This window comes from Chelonia mydas, chromosome 9, assembly GCF_015237465.2.
Source record: "Chelonia mydas isolate rCheMyd1 chromosome 9, rCheMyd1.pri.v2, whole genome shotgun sequence".
Lineage (NCBI taxonomy): Eukaryota > Metazoa > Chordata > Testudines > Cheloniidae > Chelonia > Chelonia mydas.
Window position 1 is genome coordinate 73,029,238 of NC_057855.1, and position 19,026 is coordinate 73,048,263.

Consider the following 19,026-nt stretch of genomic DNA (forward strand, 5'->3'; position numbering starts at 1 on the left):
TGAGGATGCAGAGATCCATGCAGGGTACTGGCCTATCTCTACTATACTCACCTAAGCTGGGGCTCACTTTCTACACTGCTATTTATACCCATGCTAGCTGGGTGAGCACTGTCTGCAGTCTACATGCTGTGTGCTTGAGTAGACCTACCCATAGTGGACAAGTGTTCTGTGTATGTACTGAACTTTTTCATAATATCCAGATGGTTTTCAGATGAGCTCTGTATCTTATGGTATGGATGTGAAAAATGAACTGTAGGACCCTGCCATGCAACATGATACTGTAAGATATAAGGTCATATTTCTGCTATGCCAATCCTAGTTCCAATGGCTATAAGAAAAAAGAATTAAAACTTCAAATTTTTATGAACTTACGTGATACAGTGGAACAGTGTTGCTTTCAGCTAGTGAGAAATTCAAGACATCTTGCTGCCCAGGTTCCAGCCTAACGCTAACAGTAGATGTCAACATAGATGGGCTAATTGGATAGTTCGGGCTACTTGTGTTTTTGCCCTTTTTCCTTGACCTGCGGCCTGTGTCTCTCTTGTTGTCTTTCTGTGTCATAGGCTCTTCTTGGATCACCAAGATCTTGTCATCACTCAGGTATCGCAGGAGTGAATTCTCCGAATCAGTTGTTGAAGGAAGAAGAAAAGAAATATGAATAAGACAAAAAAACAAACACACAAAATATAACCAGGCTACACTTTTATACTTACCCACTCAAGCACACGTCTGTGCAAAAATAAAGCTGCACCTTAAACAGGGTAATAATGGGTGTTGCAATATGACATTTCAAATGGAGACTACAACCCGCAGTCTTTTATTCACGTGGGTGTTGTCTAGAGAGTGTTTTACTAAGACATGGTAAATGGAACACAGCTATTATCTCAATCTTTCATAGCGCTTTGATCCAAAATGCTTGCTGCTCTTGAGAAAAGCAGTCCTTACTAAGTCAGAGTTCACTAGCATACAGGGGGCCACATAAAGCCATTGTTCTATAATGGCATGGTAACTACAAGTGAACATTACCTTGTTTCTTTCCCCCTGGAAACAGATGGAGACAACAGTAATTGATTCTGCGGTTTCATTTACAGCACAAAGCCTCAAAAAATCTTGACTTTTTTTTGAGTTAACAAATACGCTGGACTTTGTGCATTAAAGCTGTGAACCACTGAGACTCCTACTCCGATAGTTTTTCTCAAACTGTAATCCCTTATCAGCTCTTGGCTGCACGATTCTGGAGCCCCATCTTTTTCAATTTTTTTGGCTATGCAATTTAGTTAACTCTTTCAGTACATTTTAGAGTACAGCATAATATATGCCCACAGATACTCTAATGAAAGCAAATGTGCCATCACCTAGCAATGAGGTTCTCTGATGGTTCTTTTTTAGGTTTGTATAGCTGACAGATTCAAAATCCTGCCTAGCGGATTCTAGAATGTTGGTCATGAAGACATTTGACGACAAGATTTTGAGAAGGGTATTTGGTAGAGCTGGTCAGAAGTTTTCTGATGGAATGTTTTTCTGCTGGAAAATGCAAATAGGTCAAAAATGACATGTTTTGGAAAAAATTGTCAATTTTGATAAAGAACAACAGACAAATGGGATTGTGATAAGATCAAAATATTCCATTTCAACCTCTTCAGAATGGAATATTTCTATTTTCCATTTGGAAATGACTTTTAATTTCAATATTTTTAAATTTATAATATAAAATGAAAAAAGTCAAAATCAGTATGAAATGTTTCATTTTTATCAAAATAAAATGTTTCGATCAACCCCAAATGAATTTTTTTAATTTTGTTTTTCAGGAAATTTTAAATATTTTTGTTTTCATTGTGTTTCATGATGCAGATTCACCTTTGAAATGCCTGCCCAGCTCTAGTGTTTTGGAAAAGTATGGCTTCCTGTACTTGGATCAACAGTAATTAATAAAAGTTAACAAGTAAATCAGAACAGTAACTGAGCTTAAGATAACTGTGCATGGAGGAAATAATCATTCTATAGGCTTCCACAGACTTCCATCATAGTTCCCCTCCCATTGCTTGTCCCTGTCTGCCCGCACAGTGTCGAAAGGCAACTAACACCGCCAGGCTGCTGCTGGCCACCAACATAACCCAGCCGCCTCCTGTTTCCCAGCTACAGCATGGGCAAGAAGGGGTTAACACTTAGGGCCCAGAGAACCTGACTGCAGAGGTTTCAGCAGCCACAGAGCCTGGCCAGAGAGGTGGCTCAGCAGGGGAAGGTGCCTAGAGGATGGAGCAGCCCTGCGCTCCCTGGGGACAGGACCTAGGGCGGTGGGGATGGGGACGGGCAAAGAGGGTGCTAATCCCCTGCCCAGGGGGCTGCTGTGGACCCCACAGGTTCGGGGTGGGACCAGGCTGGAAATTGCTTCCACCCCCACTCCAGAGCTTAGCGCAGGGCTTTGGCACATGCAGGGCTCAGCTCCTCCTGGCCAGCAAACCGGGCCCGAGGGTCTTGGGCTTTCCCAGGGTGCCATCCCAGCCAGAGGCAGTGGGGGAAGGAAGGAGCCGGCCAGCCAGCTGAGCTGAGCGCTCGAACCCAGGGCTGGTTCTCTGCTCAGCGCTGGGAGCAGGACGCGCCCCGCTGGGGGGATATGGAGGAACAGCGGGGCTGAGGAGGGGGTGAAGGGGCAAAGCAGGGAGAGAACAGCAAGAGGGGGAGCACATAAGGGGCTGATGGGTGGGCAGCAGAGATGACACCTAACCAACCACTGCCTGGCACTCATCAGATGCCCCAGCTTGCAGTGTGCAGCCAGAGCCATTTGGAAAGGGGACAGGGTCCTGCTGGTTGAGAGCTAGGGTTACCAGGTGTCCGGTTTTCAACCGGAATGCATGGTCGAAAAGGGACCCTAGTGGCTAAAGTCAGCACCACTGACTAGGCTGCTAAAAGTCCAGTCGGCAGCGCAGTGGGGCAAAAGCAGGCTCCCATCCTTATGTGGCTCCCAGAAGCGGCAACACGTCCCTCTGGCCAGGGGGCAGCCACGGGGACTCCGTGTGCTGTCCCCGCCCTGAGTGCTGGCTCCTCAGCTCCCATTGGCCAGGAACCATGGCCAAGGGGAGCTGCGGGGGTTGCGCCTGTGGGTCCAGGAAGTGTGCAGAGCCCCCTGGCCCCTTCACCTAGGAGCTGAACATGCCGCCACTTCTGAGAGCTGCCTGAGGTAAGCACTAACTGGCCGGAGCCAGCATCCTACACCCTCTCCCGCACCCCAACCCCTTGCCCCAGCCCTGAGCCCCCTCCCACACCCAAACTCCCTCCCAGAGCCTACACCCCACATCCTCTTCCCACACCCCAACCTCTGTCCCAGGCCTGAGCCCACTCCTGCACCCAAACTCCCTCCCATAGCCCTCACCCCCTCCCTCATCCCAACCTCCTGTCCCTGCCCTGAGCCCCCTCCTGCGTTCCAAACTCTTCATTTCTGGCCCTACCCTGGAGCCTGCACCCCCTCCCACACCCCAACCCTCTGCCCCAGCCTGGTGAAAGTGAGTGAGGGTGGGGGAGAGCGAGCAATGGAGGGGGGATGGAGTGAGCAGGGGTGGGGCCTCAGAAAGGGGCAGGGCAGGGAGCAGGGCAAAGGTGTTCAGTTTTGTGTGATTAGAAAGTTGGCAATCCTACTGAGAGCCCGCATGCAGCAGGGGCTGCGCTGAGAGACTGGCAGGTGGAGGGGCCCAGTCCCGCATGCTGCAGCTTCACTCCACCACCAGCCTTGCACACCCACCCGCATCATCAGTCACTGGACCGCCTCACTCACTACTGGTGGGTGAGCAGCTGGTGAGCACGGATCCTCATGGCGGGGAAGCAGAAAATATAGGACAATTTGTCCACTTTTAAGAAACTTTGGGACACCTGCAGGAGGGCTTAAAAATTTGACTGTCCTGTTAAAAATGGGATATCTGGTCACCCTACCACTAACAGCTAAGAGAGATGAGGAACAGTCGGCAAGCTTCATCCACCACCAATCAAAGCTGAAATGTGACAAATACATTCTTTTATCTATTGGTACTATTTCTACCACCAACCTTCTTCCCGAAGGCCCAACCCTGAATCCTTTTTTCTCCAAAACACTCACTGAAATCAGTGGCAGCTTGAACACTCAGGGACTACCAGACTGAGCCTTGATGTTGCAGTTTCATGACTAGGTCATCAAAGTGGACTCTAAGTACATCAGTTTGTATGTATAATGTGGGTAAGGAATCATACTGAATGAATATATTTTAAAGTTTTATATATCATTCGCAATTATCTGAGCCATATAGTCACTCAGGCATTTGGAAAGGTATTTTATTTTTTATTACCATTAAAGAGAATAGAACGCCTTAACTGACAGAATTCTATTTTAATTTTCAGGAAAGCAGAAGTAACAGGACAGTTAGTAGACCCTTCCATACTCTCCAAGGCACTCATGAGAACTATAGCAGGTGTCTGTGATGCACATTTTCATCTTTTTTAAAGAACAGAGAGAAAAATCTTGGATCACAGCAGTGGAAAAGGTACTCACCTCGACTGCCTCTCTTGTACATGTTTGGTTCTTTTGACTCTCCGATCCAGCTGAACTCTGTAGGCATAGAAACAGGCCTCAAGTCACCTGGAAACAATCAAAGAGGAACCATTTTAATTTTTGCAACTCATTAATAAAAAGTTGTTGTATGATAGAATAATTAATGCCTGTAAACTGGTTAAAAAAATCACCCTCCAGTTTTATTAGCATCCATTTATTAAGGTTACAGCTCCCCGAAGCTTTTAAATATCATGGGTCAGATTCTGCTTTTTGTTATGATGGTTTAAATGTAAACTCCACTGATTTCAGTGCAGTTATTCCTTATTGTAATTGAGATTAGAGTTTTGCTGTATAGCTATCTCCTGCAAGAGAGTTCCCAGCTCAGCAAGCAGATGATTTTGAATGAAGGAAAAAAAGCTTTCTGAAGTGGCTAACATGCTTTGATAAAATTAGAAAGGTCACTGATTCACCCACAATAATTCAGAGCTCTCAATCTAAAAACAGTAACATCAATCTTGTAACACATATCTGACTCTGAAAGGTACATGCTGGCTGATGCGGGCATCTTTTACCTACATAGAAAGTGGACTAACTGCAAACACCTTGAGGAAAACAAAGGACACCTTGTTAAAAACAGAGATTCAGAAATGATGGTTTCCACTAGTCTGACCTTTACTGTAATATCTGCACTACAACCATGCTGAATGAACCAGTAGGCCTTATTCTATACTATGGAACCAGTAGTAGTTATGGTAGCAAGGCCATTAAATTAGGAATATTGACTACGGGGGGATAATCTTTTTTGACCTTGATTATCATCATTGAACACACAGAACCACCCTCTAGATCAGGGGTGGCCAATCTGTGGCTCCAGAGCCACATGCAGCTCTTCAGAAGTTAATATGCAGCTCCTTGTATAGGCACCAACTCTGGGGCTGGAGCTACAGGTGCCAACTTTCCAATGTGCCACAGGGGGTGCTCACTGCTCAAACCCTGGCTCTGCCACAGGCCCTGCCCGCACTCCACCCCTTCCCACCCCCACCCCTGAGCCTGCTATGCCCTCGCTCCTCCCCCTTCCCCCAGAGCCTCCTGCATGCCACGAAACTGCCGATCAGGAGGTGCGGGAAGGGAGAGGGAGGTGCTGATCAGTGGGGCTGCTGGCGGGTGGGAGGCTCTGGGAGCTGGCGGGGGATGGGGGAGATGATGGGGGGCTGCTGATGTATTACTGTGGCTCTTTGGCAACGTACATTGGTAAATTCTGGCTCCTTCTCAGGCTCAGGTTGACCACCCCTGCTCTAGATCATGAGTCAACTCCTCATGTGTTAGGATATACATATTCACGCCTGTCTGTAAAGGCCTATACTCTAAGAATTTAGGTGTATTCTTATCACTTAGCTAGTTCTAGAAGTATAAAAGAAAGAATCAAAATCACTCTCTGCCGGTGTAAAGGCCTTTTCTCACTGACAGTCTGAGGCCCTGTTCTTAGGCTAAGATCTTTGGCTAAGCAGCAGAGGCAGCCGTAAGCTGGGAAGCGACCGGTCACATCCTCACATTCCAAACTAGTCACATTGAAAGAAGGTGCTATTGGGCTGTTAGGAATACAATCCTGTCCTGATAATGCCTATCACCTCCAGAGAAAGGGAAGTGCCTAGAAGATGTAAAAGGAAACTTAGTTTGATAGCATCGTGTCTGGCAAGAACTCACTTATCAATAGACACAGCTGGGAAACCCTTATGTCTTTATAGATGTAGTTGTGAAATCCTCACTTCTGTATTGCTTTGTCATTATAGTTCCGACTTTGCTATTGTTTATTTGCATGGTCTCTGTCTGGTTCTGTGATTGTTTCTGTCTGCTGTATAATTAATTTTGCTGGGTGTAAACTAATTAAGGTAGTGGGATATAATTGGTTAAATAATCATGTTACAATATGTTAGGATTGGTTAGTTAAATTTCAGTAAAATGATAGGTTAAGGTATAGCTAAGCAGAACTCAAGTTTTACTATATGGTCTGCAGTCAATCAGGAAGTAAGGGGGGAAATGGGAACAGGGAACGGGAGTGGCGAATTGGAATCATGTTTTGCTAAGGGGGGGATGGGAACAGGGAATGGGCATGGGGAAATTGGAATCATGTTTTGCTAAGGGGGGGAATGGGAACAGGGACACAAGTAAGGCTCTGTGGTGTCAGAGCTGGGAAGGCGGACACTAAGGAAGGAAACTGGAATCGTGCTTGCTGGAAGTTCACCCCAATAAACGTTGAATTGTTTGCACCTTTGGACTTCGGTTATTGTTGCTCTCCGTTCATGCGAGAAGGACCAGGGAAGTAAGTGGGTGAAGGAATAAGCCCCCTAACATCATGGAATGAAAAAAAACATTCCAAAAGCCAAGCTGAGTCTAGTTCTGTGGTCTGCTTGTTTCAGAATCAAGTTATTTTCTGAAACATTAAACATTGCCCAACTATCTTGTTCTTAAAATAATCACATATCTGAAAACACTGTACATAAAAGTTTCTTTTCTTGTTTCCAGTAGCTCATTTCCTCAATTCTACTGTTCATTACTGAAAAAAAACACTTATGGTGCATAGCTACTGTACTGATGGATGAACGGACTTTGTTATTTATGGATATGTGAAACATCTTCACTGAATGGTCTATATTAACTAAGCTGTCATTAATTTATAATATTACAACATAATTTATTTTTATAGGAAGATTTCTTTCATAATAATCCTGTCCTATAAATAATAAGATATTATTTACCTTGTTCCATTGTTCTAATGGCACTTTTCCTTAACCATCTTTTTAAAAATATAATTATAATAAAAGGCATTTTTAGTATTTCTTATTTGGATTTTCTCTGACTTGGATTTTTCCTGTTATATTTTCTTAAATACCTTTGGTTTCAGTTTTATGTGTAATGCCTTTCAACATTTGTAAAGACTGGATTGGGCACTGCACCTTAGAAGAACTGAACAAGATTAAGAAGATTGTCCATCAAAATTAATTAAAAGGATACAGGTAGGCCAGACTTGACAGCAAGTTTTAGATTTTGTAGCAATAAACTTTTACAAAACTCGAGATCAATAAAAATCCTTCTGTGAAGTTAAAAGAAATCATTCAAACTGCAAACATTTTAAAAAAAACAAATAATCATTCTCTTCCAGGGTTTGCAACTCAAACATGGCAGCACTATGCTAAGTGTATAAGATCCTGAAAGTAAAATGGACTAGAAACTGATTCATAATAACTATGAATGCAGTGTCAAATTTGTGTGATAATGCTTTATAGTTATTATTTCTTACCTAGTACCATATGTCAGAGGTAATCCTCCAGTGCAGGGGCGGTGAATTATATGGGCCCGTGGTGCCCGGGCTCCAGAAAATTCAGGGCCCGGGGGGTTTGGTTTTACCAATGTTCAGGGCCAGGTCTTTCCCCCAGCCCCGCCTTCCACCCCTGCGTGCTTCCCCCAACCATCCCTGCCTGCCCTGGGCAGCAGGCGGCTGCCCCTGCAGCTCTGCACTGTGCTCCCTCGACAGCTGCTGCTGCTGCTGCCAGCTACAACTTAGGGAGCAGCACTGGGGGCAGGCTGAGATGGCTGCTGTACCTGTGGAGGGAGGAGGTGCATGGCAGCCCTCACCCACCTCAGCAGGCAACTCTGAGTCAACTCTGGGGGGCGACTTATCCTGGCTGGACCTCCTGAGCAGCAGCCGGGGGGGGCTTGGGTGAGTGTCATGCTGGGGGGGCCAGAGAGGCCCCCCCCCTCGGCTCGCTGCTGCCGGCGGGGAGTGGGCTGAGGGAAGTCCTCCTGTCTGACCCCCTGCCCCAGGCCTGGGGCAGCCTGCCTGCTGCACCCTAAACTCTTCATCCCCGGCCCAGTCCCACACCCCACACCTGAACCCTCTGCCCCAGTCCAGAGCCTGCACCCAGCACCCAACCCCCCTCCCAGAGCCTGCACCCCTCCCACACCCAAACTCTCTCCCAGAGCTTGCACCTCAAACCCCCTCCTGCACCCAAACTCCCTCCCAGAGCCCACCCCCCACACACAGCCCCACTGCCCCAGCCCAGAGCCTGTACCCAGCACCCAAACTCCATCCCAGAGCCCACACCCAAACTCCCTCCCAGAGCCTGAACCCTGAACTCCCTCCTTTACCCAAACTCCTTTCCAGAGCCTTAGGAAGGTGTGTGTGTGTGTGGTGGTGGTGGATGGAGTTGGACCTGTTCTGGGCACCACCAAAAATTATACAAACCTGCCACCCCTGCTCCAGTGGTAGATCTAACTTTCATAAACAGACTCACAGGTACCTCTCTTTTTCGAGGGTTAAACAAAAGTTTTATTTGTCCTTCCGTGAGATGGAAAAGAATGTGCACAAAACACTGCAGGTTTAGCCCCAGCACATGGAGCTCAGCATTCAGGTTCAGGCCACCTGAAGCTTCCAGTGTATAAATTACCCACACTCAAACTCAGGAACTGTTTTTTCTGGCCCATCTCCTGTTCTGACTGGTCCCAGATTCTGCTTTCTTAACAACTTAGTCCAATAAAAGATATCTCTCCCACCTTGTCTCGCTAATATCCTGAGATCAACATGGCTACCACAACCCTGCAAGAGTAAATCAGGGCAATTATCCCCTGAGTTTTCTACCTAATTGTTGTTAAGGCAACCCAACTGATTCCCAGGTGTCAGCATTCTCTGCTGCTCTGTTCAACTGAGAGGAAGAAAGCATGAAAGGAACTAGAATAGAAAAATCCTGCAGCGTAAACAAATATAATAGGGTTGGGGGAAGACAAAACAAGACAATCTTTTCATACTCTATTTGTATCACATTCAGTCCCTTAATCATTCTACAACACAAGAGTCTTATAAACTACAGAAACCTCCTGTAATGGATCCAACCCCACAAAGCACCAGATAACTCTCTCACAATGTGCACGTACTTTACAATACTGATAAAGACAGATTGTAATTTCTTAGGTGCAGGCAAGCTAAATTAAAATGAGGATCCCTATATAGTCTCCCAATAACAGAATTTCTTTCCTTTTTGTTTCTCTTCTTTCCTCTCCACACTTATGTTATTTTATCATTTCTCATTGTATTATCTTTGCCACACGAGACTGTAAATATCATAGGGCAGGACCTTATTCTCTTTAATGTCTGTACAGCACCCATAGCAAAATATATTCAAATAATAGTGAGTGTTGATTTGGCAGAACATAAAACCGCAGATCTGCTCATTTCTACTTGTGTATAAACTTTGTGCAATATGGTCTCTCAGTTTTCACTAAATATAAGTTCTTTAGATTTGGAGAGAATGCGAAAGAGGAAAGGACTCTGACCTTCCAATTTATTGCTGAGCAAGCCCATGCTGAGATTTGGAGAGCATTAGTGCGAACCAGCACAGAGCAATCAGCATAAAAGACAGGAACTTGTGATGGGAGACAAACACAGCTCAAACAAAACAAATTGCTGATTTTGCATACTAATTCTCAGAATACAAAGCTCCAAACAAAAGCAAAAACTGTAAAGGTGTACAAAAAAAGTCATGCTGAAATGTTCTCTGAATACCAGAAGTCAATACTGGATTGATAGCAATCCTAGCTATGACTTTAAAAAGGCTTCACTTATGTATGTCATGTGTTATCAGCCAACATTAGTATTAGCCATTCACAAAGGTGTTACGGCACTGCTCTGCAGTTAAAAATAAAATCAGACATTTCCTGATTTAGACAGGACACCAGGCTGCTGTATGAAGGAGCTGATTGTTCCTTAGACAGCTTTTAAAATGGAACCGGACAATACTTAGTTTAATTTTTTCTCCTCTTCCTTCCAAATATGTGCCTACTCCCTTTTTAGGGACTTTAGGAGTCTCATACATTTTGGATTTTAACAGTTTGGCCAGGAGGAGGTGGTTGGATATAGATCTGTTCTGGTAAACAAGTCATAACTAGGGTTCAGAGTCAAGAGTACAGAAATATTATGAAATTTGGAGTCAAAATGGAAGAAATTTCACCATATCAGCTGTTATCAAATTTGTATCAGGATTCTTGTCTGAAATTATAAGGGGTTCAGATCTAATTATTTTGGCTTACCCCTTATCTATAAAAGAACTGTAAAACTATATTGTTACTTCAAGGATATACAATGTGGGTTTAAACAAAATGAAATTTAAATTTAAACTAGAGATGGAAAGAGTGATCGTTTTTGTCTGATTACAGTTGTTTTGTCAACTCAATATATAGAAAGATTTTTAAAATATTGTAACTTTTATACTAGAATTCTCATGTCAGGTAAAATGCTTTGGGCAAAAATCTGTACTTAAAGACAATTAAAATTGTGAGACATACTTTTCCCCATAAAAAGGACATTTACCTATTGAAAAAATCCTCCAATAATGAGCTAGAATAGGATATAAACGGACAGTGTAAAAGGGCATGCTCTGCTATAGCTGATTCTCAAATCATGACAAATACAAGAAAAAACAATTACATGCTCATGCTTCTGAGTCATATACTTATAGATTTTTGTTTATGGGGCAAAAAGCATACCAATTTACTATAAAACCTCCACATTTTTACCTAGGTTAGATCTCCTATTTGGTATGGGTGGCATACCAGTTTACAACATAAAAATGGCCCTATGCAGAAGGTCTGCAAAAGAGGCCTGGATTGTCCTCTCCTATGGGGAAAACCTCTCTTGAAAATGCAAGGTTGAATTTTGAGTTTCTTTCAGTTTATACATTGAGGGGCAGTTGTTTCTAACCTTTTGTTGGATGAAACAGCTGTGGCTAGGAAGCCATGAAAATCCTTAAACTCCATAGCGAAGCCAAACTTCTATCCGGAAGATTCTGGTGTGGAGCAGTACTGCCATAGTCTCTCTGATTCGAATACATTTGGTTTACTCTGAATTCCAAGAGAGTTATAAAAAGGACATAAATGGCCATTCAGGACCATGGGCCAGATCTGCTCTGGCCCTTTTGTGTCAGTTGGCAGCACAAAGGGGCCTGAAAACTAGCTAGCACAAAGTAAATAAATCAGTCTGTCTGAAGGAGTTTGAATGAATGCAAAAATACATATTGCTGGAATAGGGTTTGGAAAAAGGTGCATGTTACACCAGTTAAGGCTGCCTAGATTCCATTCTGAATTCGGTTCAGATTGTCTAGGGATATTAGGAACAATACAATACTCATGTTTTTATTCCTAAGTATAATATATATCTTAATAGAGAAACTAAAAGTGAAAGGAAAATTGCATCTAGAAAAGCCATCTAGCATGTGGAGAAAAGCAGCATTTTGACAGTCAGGCTGCTTTACACAACCTTCCAGAGTCATAAGCTGAGTCAGCAACTAAGCATTCAGCAACTGCAGAATAATTACATTAAAGGAGTTAGACTAAGATCAATGCAGAAGAAAACAGCTCTCAAACTTGGCCCCTGCAGCTGTTAAGCATGCTTTTTATGCATATTGTATGGGGCTGCAGCCCTGGAACTCAAGACAGATGACAATTAAGGAGCAACCAGAGGCAATTAGGCACAACCAGAGGCAAGTTTAAATGTAAATGTAATACGGATTGTCTGTCCCCTTCAAGGGCAGTAGAAACTAGGTGTGAGTCAACCCATGTTCCATAGCATGACCCTTTAAGGTTCCAGGAGTTTTGGGGTACTTGAGAGCCTAGTGAATGGCAGAGCCAGATACTGGGAAAGAGGGAATTATTATATGGGGAAAATTCATGCTATGGCTTCTTTAAAGTCCCAGGAACTCTTGTAGAACAGGGTGAGAGCAAAGCTGGCACAAATCCTGGGAAGGAGGGCTGCATATAGGCTGAATCCTCCCTCATAAAAGGAGAGACGCTAGCAGGAGAAGGACTGCTTCCTGCTGAGCTTTCCCAATGCAAGGATGGAAGAACTGAATTGAAAAAATAGCCAGCTGAGAGATGCTGGTTTAAGACTGCAGCTGGCCTGAATTAGCACAGCCCCAGAAGGAAGGTTAAGGGAATCCTGATCCTAGGGGAAGAAACTTGTGTGGCTTATAGCACACAGGCTCCAGAAGGAGGGTCGTGGAACTCTTGAATAAAACCCTATCTGAATTATTACACAGGTCCAGAAGGAAGCTGTGGGACTCTAGAATTTAGGCCTGTCTGAATTAGCACACAGGCTCTCATCAGAAGGGGCAACAAACTTTGTACATGGAGTCATATACCAGATATGGACTGGTTACAGAGCTTCCAACCCAGAGGGAAACACATCTGGTTTCTTAAGATCCTTTAATGAACTGCCAGGTATAGCTGTTGTATGCTCAAACAAAGTATGCAGTGTTGCTTGAAGCCGTGTTGGTCCCAGAATATTAGAGACCCAAGGTGAATGAGGTAATATCTTTTACTGGACCAACTTCTGTTGATGAGACAGAAAAGCTTTTGAGCTACACAGAGCTCTTCCTCAGGTCCAGGAAAGGTATTCAGGGAGTCACAGCTAAACTATTTGTTCAACCTTGTATTTAGCTGTGACACACTTTGTGCAGCTCAAAAGCTTGTCTTGATCACCAACAGAAGTTGGTCCAATAAAAGTTCAGTATGGACCAGTCAGTTTAGTGTCTCTCAATTGTACTGAGTTGCTAATTACACCATCTGAATGCCTAACAATTTGGTCATTTGTCTGTCCATTAGTTACAACAACAGGCTGTGGCTGGTTTGGAATCCTTGAGTCATCTTCTTGTTCTGCATCCGCCATCTGTAGAGTTTGCTCTGCTGATTGTTCTTTCTGAGGAACAAACTATAGATGTGACAGTTTCTGTTGAACTCTCCCCTGTCGGTCTCAATTACATATGATCTGGGTGATCAATTATTTTTCTTTACAACACGTGGCATTCTCCATCCTTTTTCCCCATCCCGTTGAACACAAACACTGTCACTATATTCTAGACCTGTCAGTTTTCTGAGTGATGTCTGTTGTACAAGTGTTTATAAGCTCTTTTTGCCTTTTTATCTGATTTGGCTACTCTGTTCACATCTGGCTACTTTAGAGATAGACTATTTTCCAAAGATGAAGCAGTAGTTCTGAGTTGTCTTCCCATCTGGAGTTGGGCTAGACTGTATCTAGTAACTGTTATCAGTGATGATCTGTAACTCAAAATAGCAAAGAATGGATCTTCTTGCTGTAGGACTTCCTTGGCTGTCTGTACAGCTCTCTCAACCTCTTCTGTGGGCTGCTAATAATACAACCAAAATCATATTTAGTTTGGAATGACAAATTCCACTCCAGTGAATTGTGGTCTGTTGTCCTTCACTAGTTGTTCTGTAATGGTAGAAATGGCAAAAGTGCACTTCAGTTTCTCAATAACACTGTGAGACATATGTCTTTCAGATATGTTATTTCTATACTTGGAAAAATAGTTCACTGCAACCTGGTAATAATGTCCTTTGAATTCACATAAATCTGCAGCTAATCTTTTCCAAGGTCTGTCTGGTAGAGGTTTTGTTATTAAAGGATCTTTACATTGTGTTGGTCTGATATATCTTCATGTGAACATGGCAGAACTTTTATTCTTTAAGTCCTTGCTGATGCCCAGCCACCATACTGACTGGTTAGCCTGTTAATGACATTTAGTTAGTTTCACTTTCTTAGTCTCCTTTAGATACTTGGGCCAGTTGGCCCTAAAGTAATTTAGAACTTCTTGAAGTTGTGTATCTGTCATGGTTGCTTGTTGTAACTGATGCAGTCTCTTTTCTGACACTGGTCGGTATGCATCCACAGCATCTATGTATACCTTTCCATCATCTTCGAGTGGATTTTGGGAAATTCCTTTAGCCAAAGGAAGTGCTAAACTGACAACATTTATCACAACCTTTGGGATATTTTGCTTCTGAAGATTACCTTTGGGGTTTACCAGTGCACCTGAAATTTTCCAAAGAAAGATGGTATAACCGTTAATAAACTCAAATGGAGTTTCAGAGTAACAGCCGTGTTAATCTGTATTCGCAAAAAGAAAAGGAGTACTTGTGGCACCTTAGAGACTAACCAATTTATTTGAGCATAAGCTCAAATAAATTGGTTAGTCTCTAAGGTGCCACAAGTACTCCTTTTCAAATGGAGTTGTAGTTTTCATGGACAATATTTTGATAAATGGATCATCAACCAAAGAACACAACAAAACCTCTAACATTTAATCAGTCAGTCTGGACTGGAGCTACATAAGGATAAGTATGTTTTCTGTCTACACCAAATTGAGTTTTTGGGACAGACAATAAAAATACATTGAATCAGTCCTACATCTGAGAAAGTAAAAGCAATTCAGGAGTTGAAAGCACCAATAAATATACTAGAACCGAGACATGTACTGGGCGGGTAAATTACCTTGGTCAATACCCACAAGATCTTTCTATAGTGACAAAACCACTGAATGAACTATTAAAGTCCAACACAGTGCGGCTATGGGGTCACATCAAGAAATTGACTTCAAGAAGGAAATAATCTCAACAGCTCCAATTCTCAAGTACTGTGATGTGAACAAACCCACAATGGTCAGGGTGGATGTAAGCATCTATAGTTTAGGTGGCATATTGCTGCAACAAGGATTTAAGTGGAAGCCAATTATATTTTTCTCTTGCATGCTCACAGAAACAGAAAAACTACATGCACAGATTGAAAATGAGTGCCTGGCAAGCGTATGGACATGTCAGAACTTTTACAAATATCTGTGAAGACTGGATTCTTTTACACTGATAACAGATCATAAACCACTTATAGCCCTCACCAACAGAAAAGACCTAGATCAAGCGCTACTGAGATGCCAATCTCTATTGATAAGGTTAATGGATTTAACTTACATTCCTGGGAAAAATCTATTCGTAGCAGACACTCTTTTACAGACCCCAGCATCACAGCTTATAGATTCTATGCATCTGTTGTATGCTCAGATACAGTAACTCCAAGAAAAACACTACAACCTCTTTCCTCACAAACTCACCCCAGGGACCTTTTACATGTTTCCCAAGATACACAAACAATGGAACCACGGCAGACCCATCACATCAGGCCACTCTTATTGAAGAAATATCAGGAGGCATAGAAACTGTCCTCAAACCACTTACTACACAAAAGGCCAGTTTCCACCAAGACACTACCAACTTCCCCCAGAAACTTTGCAACGTTAACAACCCCCCCCCCCGCCCGTACACCATCTTTGCCACCATGGATGTCACCTCCCTACACAACAACATCCCTCACTATGACAGGAACGATGCCTGCCTCAAATACGCACAAGATAATGAACAATGCTCAGAAATCTACCCCAAACACATCGCCAAACTCATCCATTTCATCCTCACCCTCAACAACTTTACATTTAACAACAAACACTTTGTCCAAACCATGGAAACAGCCTTGGGTATTAGGATGGCTCCCCATTATGCCAACTTCTTCAAAGGCCATTTCAAGGAAGAATTTCTGGAAAAACTTACCACAAACCAATGATATATCTGAGGTACATCAATGATATTTTCGTCCTCTGGACAGACAACCTAAGCTCCCTCATAGATTTCCACCACAATTTTAACAATCGCTACCCATCCACCAAACTCTCTCTGAACATTCCCTCACCAGTGTAAACTTCCCTGACACCACAATCAGCTTCAACAACCCTATAAATGACTATATACAAAAACCCCCCACAAATCACCACACAATCTCCATAGATCCAGCAGCCATGTCATGAAAGAAATGTTTCCTGAACTCCCTCTTCTGGCCTTCAAACAACACTTCAGCCTCACCAAGCACATCATCAGAAGCAAGCTTCACACAGACCAGAACACACCAACTCAAAGCAGCACCAGATCCTGCCATCACAACAGATACAAAACCTGCAGACATATCTCCGCTGCTGTGATGATCAACACCACCCCAACATACCTTTCAAGATCCATGGGTCCTACACATGCCTATTATAACATGTGGTGTACCGCATTAGTGCATCAAATGCCTCAGCTACAGCTATGTGGGTGAAACCAGAAAATCACTATGTTCTCGAATGAACTCACACATAAAATGATAAAAGACACAAAAACACCCTATCACCCATGGGTGAACACTTTTCACAAGATGATCGCTCTCCATATCTCACCTCTCAGTCTTCGTCCTCAAAGGAAACCTGCAGAGCACCTTCAAAAGACAAGTCTGGAAACTTAAATTCATAACTCAACAGGTAGTGATCAATGGCTCCATGTCTAGTTGGCAGCTGGTATCAAGTGGAGTGCCCCAAGGGTCGGTCCTGGGGCCGGTTTTGTTCAATATCTTCATAAATGATCTGGAGGATGGTGTGGATTGCACTCTCAGCAAGTTTGCAGATGACACTAAACTGGGAGGAGAAGTAGATACGCTGCAGGGTAGGGATAGGATATAGAGGGACCTAGACAAATTGGAGGATGGGGCCAAAAGAAATCTGATGAGGTTCAACAAGGACAAGTGCAGAGTCCTGCACTTAGGACGGAAGAATCCAATGCACCGCTACAGATTAGGGATCAAATGGCTCGGCAGCAGTTCTGCAGAAAAGGACCTGCAGTGGACGAGAAGCTGGATATGAGTCAACAGTGTGCTCTTGTTGCCAAGAAGGCCAATGGCATTTTGGGATGTATAAGTAGGGGCATTGCCAGCAGATCGAGGGACGTGATCGTTCCCTCTATTTGACACTGGTGAGGCCTCATCTGGAGTACTGTGTCCAGTTTTGGGCCCCACACTACAAGAAGGATGTGGAAAAATTGGAAAGAGTCCAGCGGAGAGCAACAAAAATGATTAGGGGACTGGAACACATGACTTATGAGGAGAGGCTGAGGGAACTGGGGATGTTTAGTCTACGGAAGAGAAGAATGAGGGGGGATTTGATAGCTGCTTTCAACTACCTGAAAGGGGGTTCCAAAGAGGATGGATCTAGACTGTTCTCAGTGGTAGCAGATGACAGGACAAGGAGTAATGGTCTCAAGTTGCAGTGGGGGAGGTTTAGGTTGGATATTAGGAAAAACTTTTTTACTAGGAGGGTGGTGAAACACTGGAATGCGTTGCCTAGGGAGGTGGTGGAATCTCCTTCCTTAGAAGTTTTTAAGGTCAGGCTTGACAAAGCCCTGGCTAGGATGATTTAGTCGGGGATCGGTCCTGCTTTGAGCAGGGGGTTGGACTAGATGACCTCCTGAGGTCCCTTCCAACCCTGATATTCTATGATTCTATGAACTGTGTTGGACACTAAAAACCATTGACTAAAAAGACACACCAGTTTTACAGTTCATTACAACAATTTGGAATATATCATACTACCTGCTAAACCTTAGCTACCCACTCTATTTGAAGTGGTGTCCTACAGCATGTGTGAAACCCTTATGCTTAATAACCTTTCCCACTTTGTATTTAGTTCCGACACTCTGGCTACTTTCTCCATACCTGAAGAACTCTGTGGAGCTCGAAAATTTGTCCCTTCCACCAACAAAAATTGGTCCAGTAAAAAAAATATTATTTCGCCTACGTTGTCTCTCTCATATCCTGGGACCAACATGGCTACAATATGACAAACAGATAAAGTATATTACACATGGTGCCAGTATAATATAGGTTAGCATTCCATTACAGTCTCTACAAGAATTAATCAATAAGCCCCACAAAAGAGAAATCTTGGTCTGAGTCCTCTGGTCTGGGAGTAAACCATTGCAAGACAAGAGGGAGAAAAGGCACAAGTGCCACATAAAAATACTGCAGATGTGTCTACGAACATCCCACCTGTATATATATAATGATTACCTTATTTTGATGTATAAAAGGGTATGACTCAGATGTTAATTGTATGCGTTTTGTAATTTCATTGAAATTGCCAGGTTGCAGAGTGTTTTATAATGAAATGAATGCAAAGCAAGGCATGTAAAGGTATAGCTCAGATACAGCTATTGTAACAGCAATACAGAGAAGGTTATTGCTACTGAAGTACAGAAAACTTCCATCTTGTCTTTTTTTGGGTTGCAATATTTACACATTCCTTTTCTCTACTATACATCCTTACACACCCTGTGAACTCCCTCTTCATGTTCACCCATTACATGTAGGAACAACATCTAGGAATGCTACAACTCCATTTGTCATCATGAAAAATTACTGAACAGGAAAATTACTGAACCCAAGTAAAATAGATATTGTAAAAGAATAATTTAATACCAAGAAAACCCACTGAACTTCACTACATATGTGTGTTTTTAGTACACAGTCAAAAGTAGAGATGAGATTATCTGCCAGCATGAGAGTTCAGAACTATGATCCATAAGTCTTAGAAAAAGCAAATGGCAAATATATTGTACCTGGAATAGAGCCTCATCATGGTACTAAGCTGTATTTTCACAAATAGTTTTGAAAATGAGAAATTGAAGGGAGTGGGGTGGGAGGAGGTATTGTTTCATGGTGTCTGTGTATATAATAATGTCTTCTGCAATTTCCACAGTATGTATCCGATGAAGTGAGCTGTAGCTCACGAAAGCTCATGCTCAAATAAATTGGTTAG

General features: G+C 43.1%; 1 protein-coding gene across 1 annotated transcript in view; it reads right to left on the reverse strand.

Moving 5' to 3' along the window:
- LOC114019421 (connector enhancer of kinase suppressor of ras 2) overlaps positions 1-19,026 on the reverse strand; it is a 456,264-nt gene that overhangs the window by 143,896 nt on the left and 293,342 nt on the right. The window contains exons 13-14 of the mRNA XM_043522361.1: positions 4,517-4,603; positions 373-626 (exon numbers count right to left, since the gene is read on the reverse strand). Coding sequence (XP_043378296.1) covers positions 373-626; positions 4,517-4,603 — 341 coding nt within the window. The remainder of the gene's footprint in view (positions 1-372; positions 627-4,516; positions 4,604-19,026) is intronic.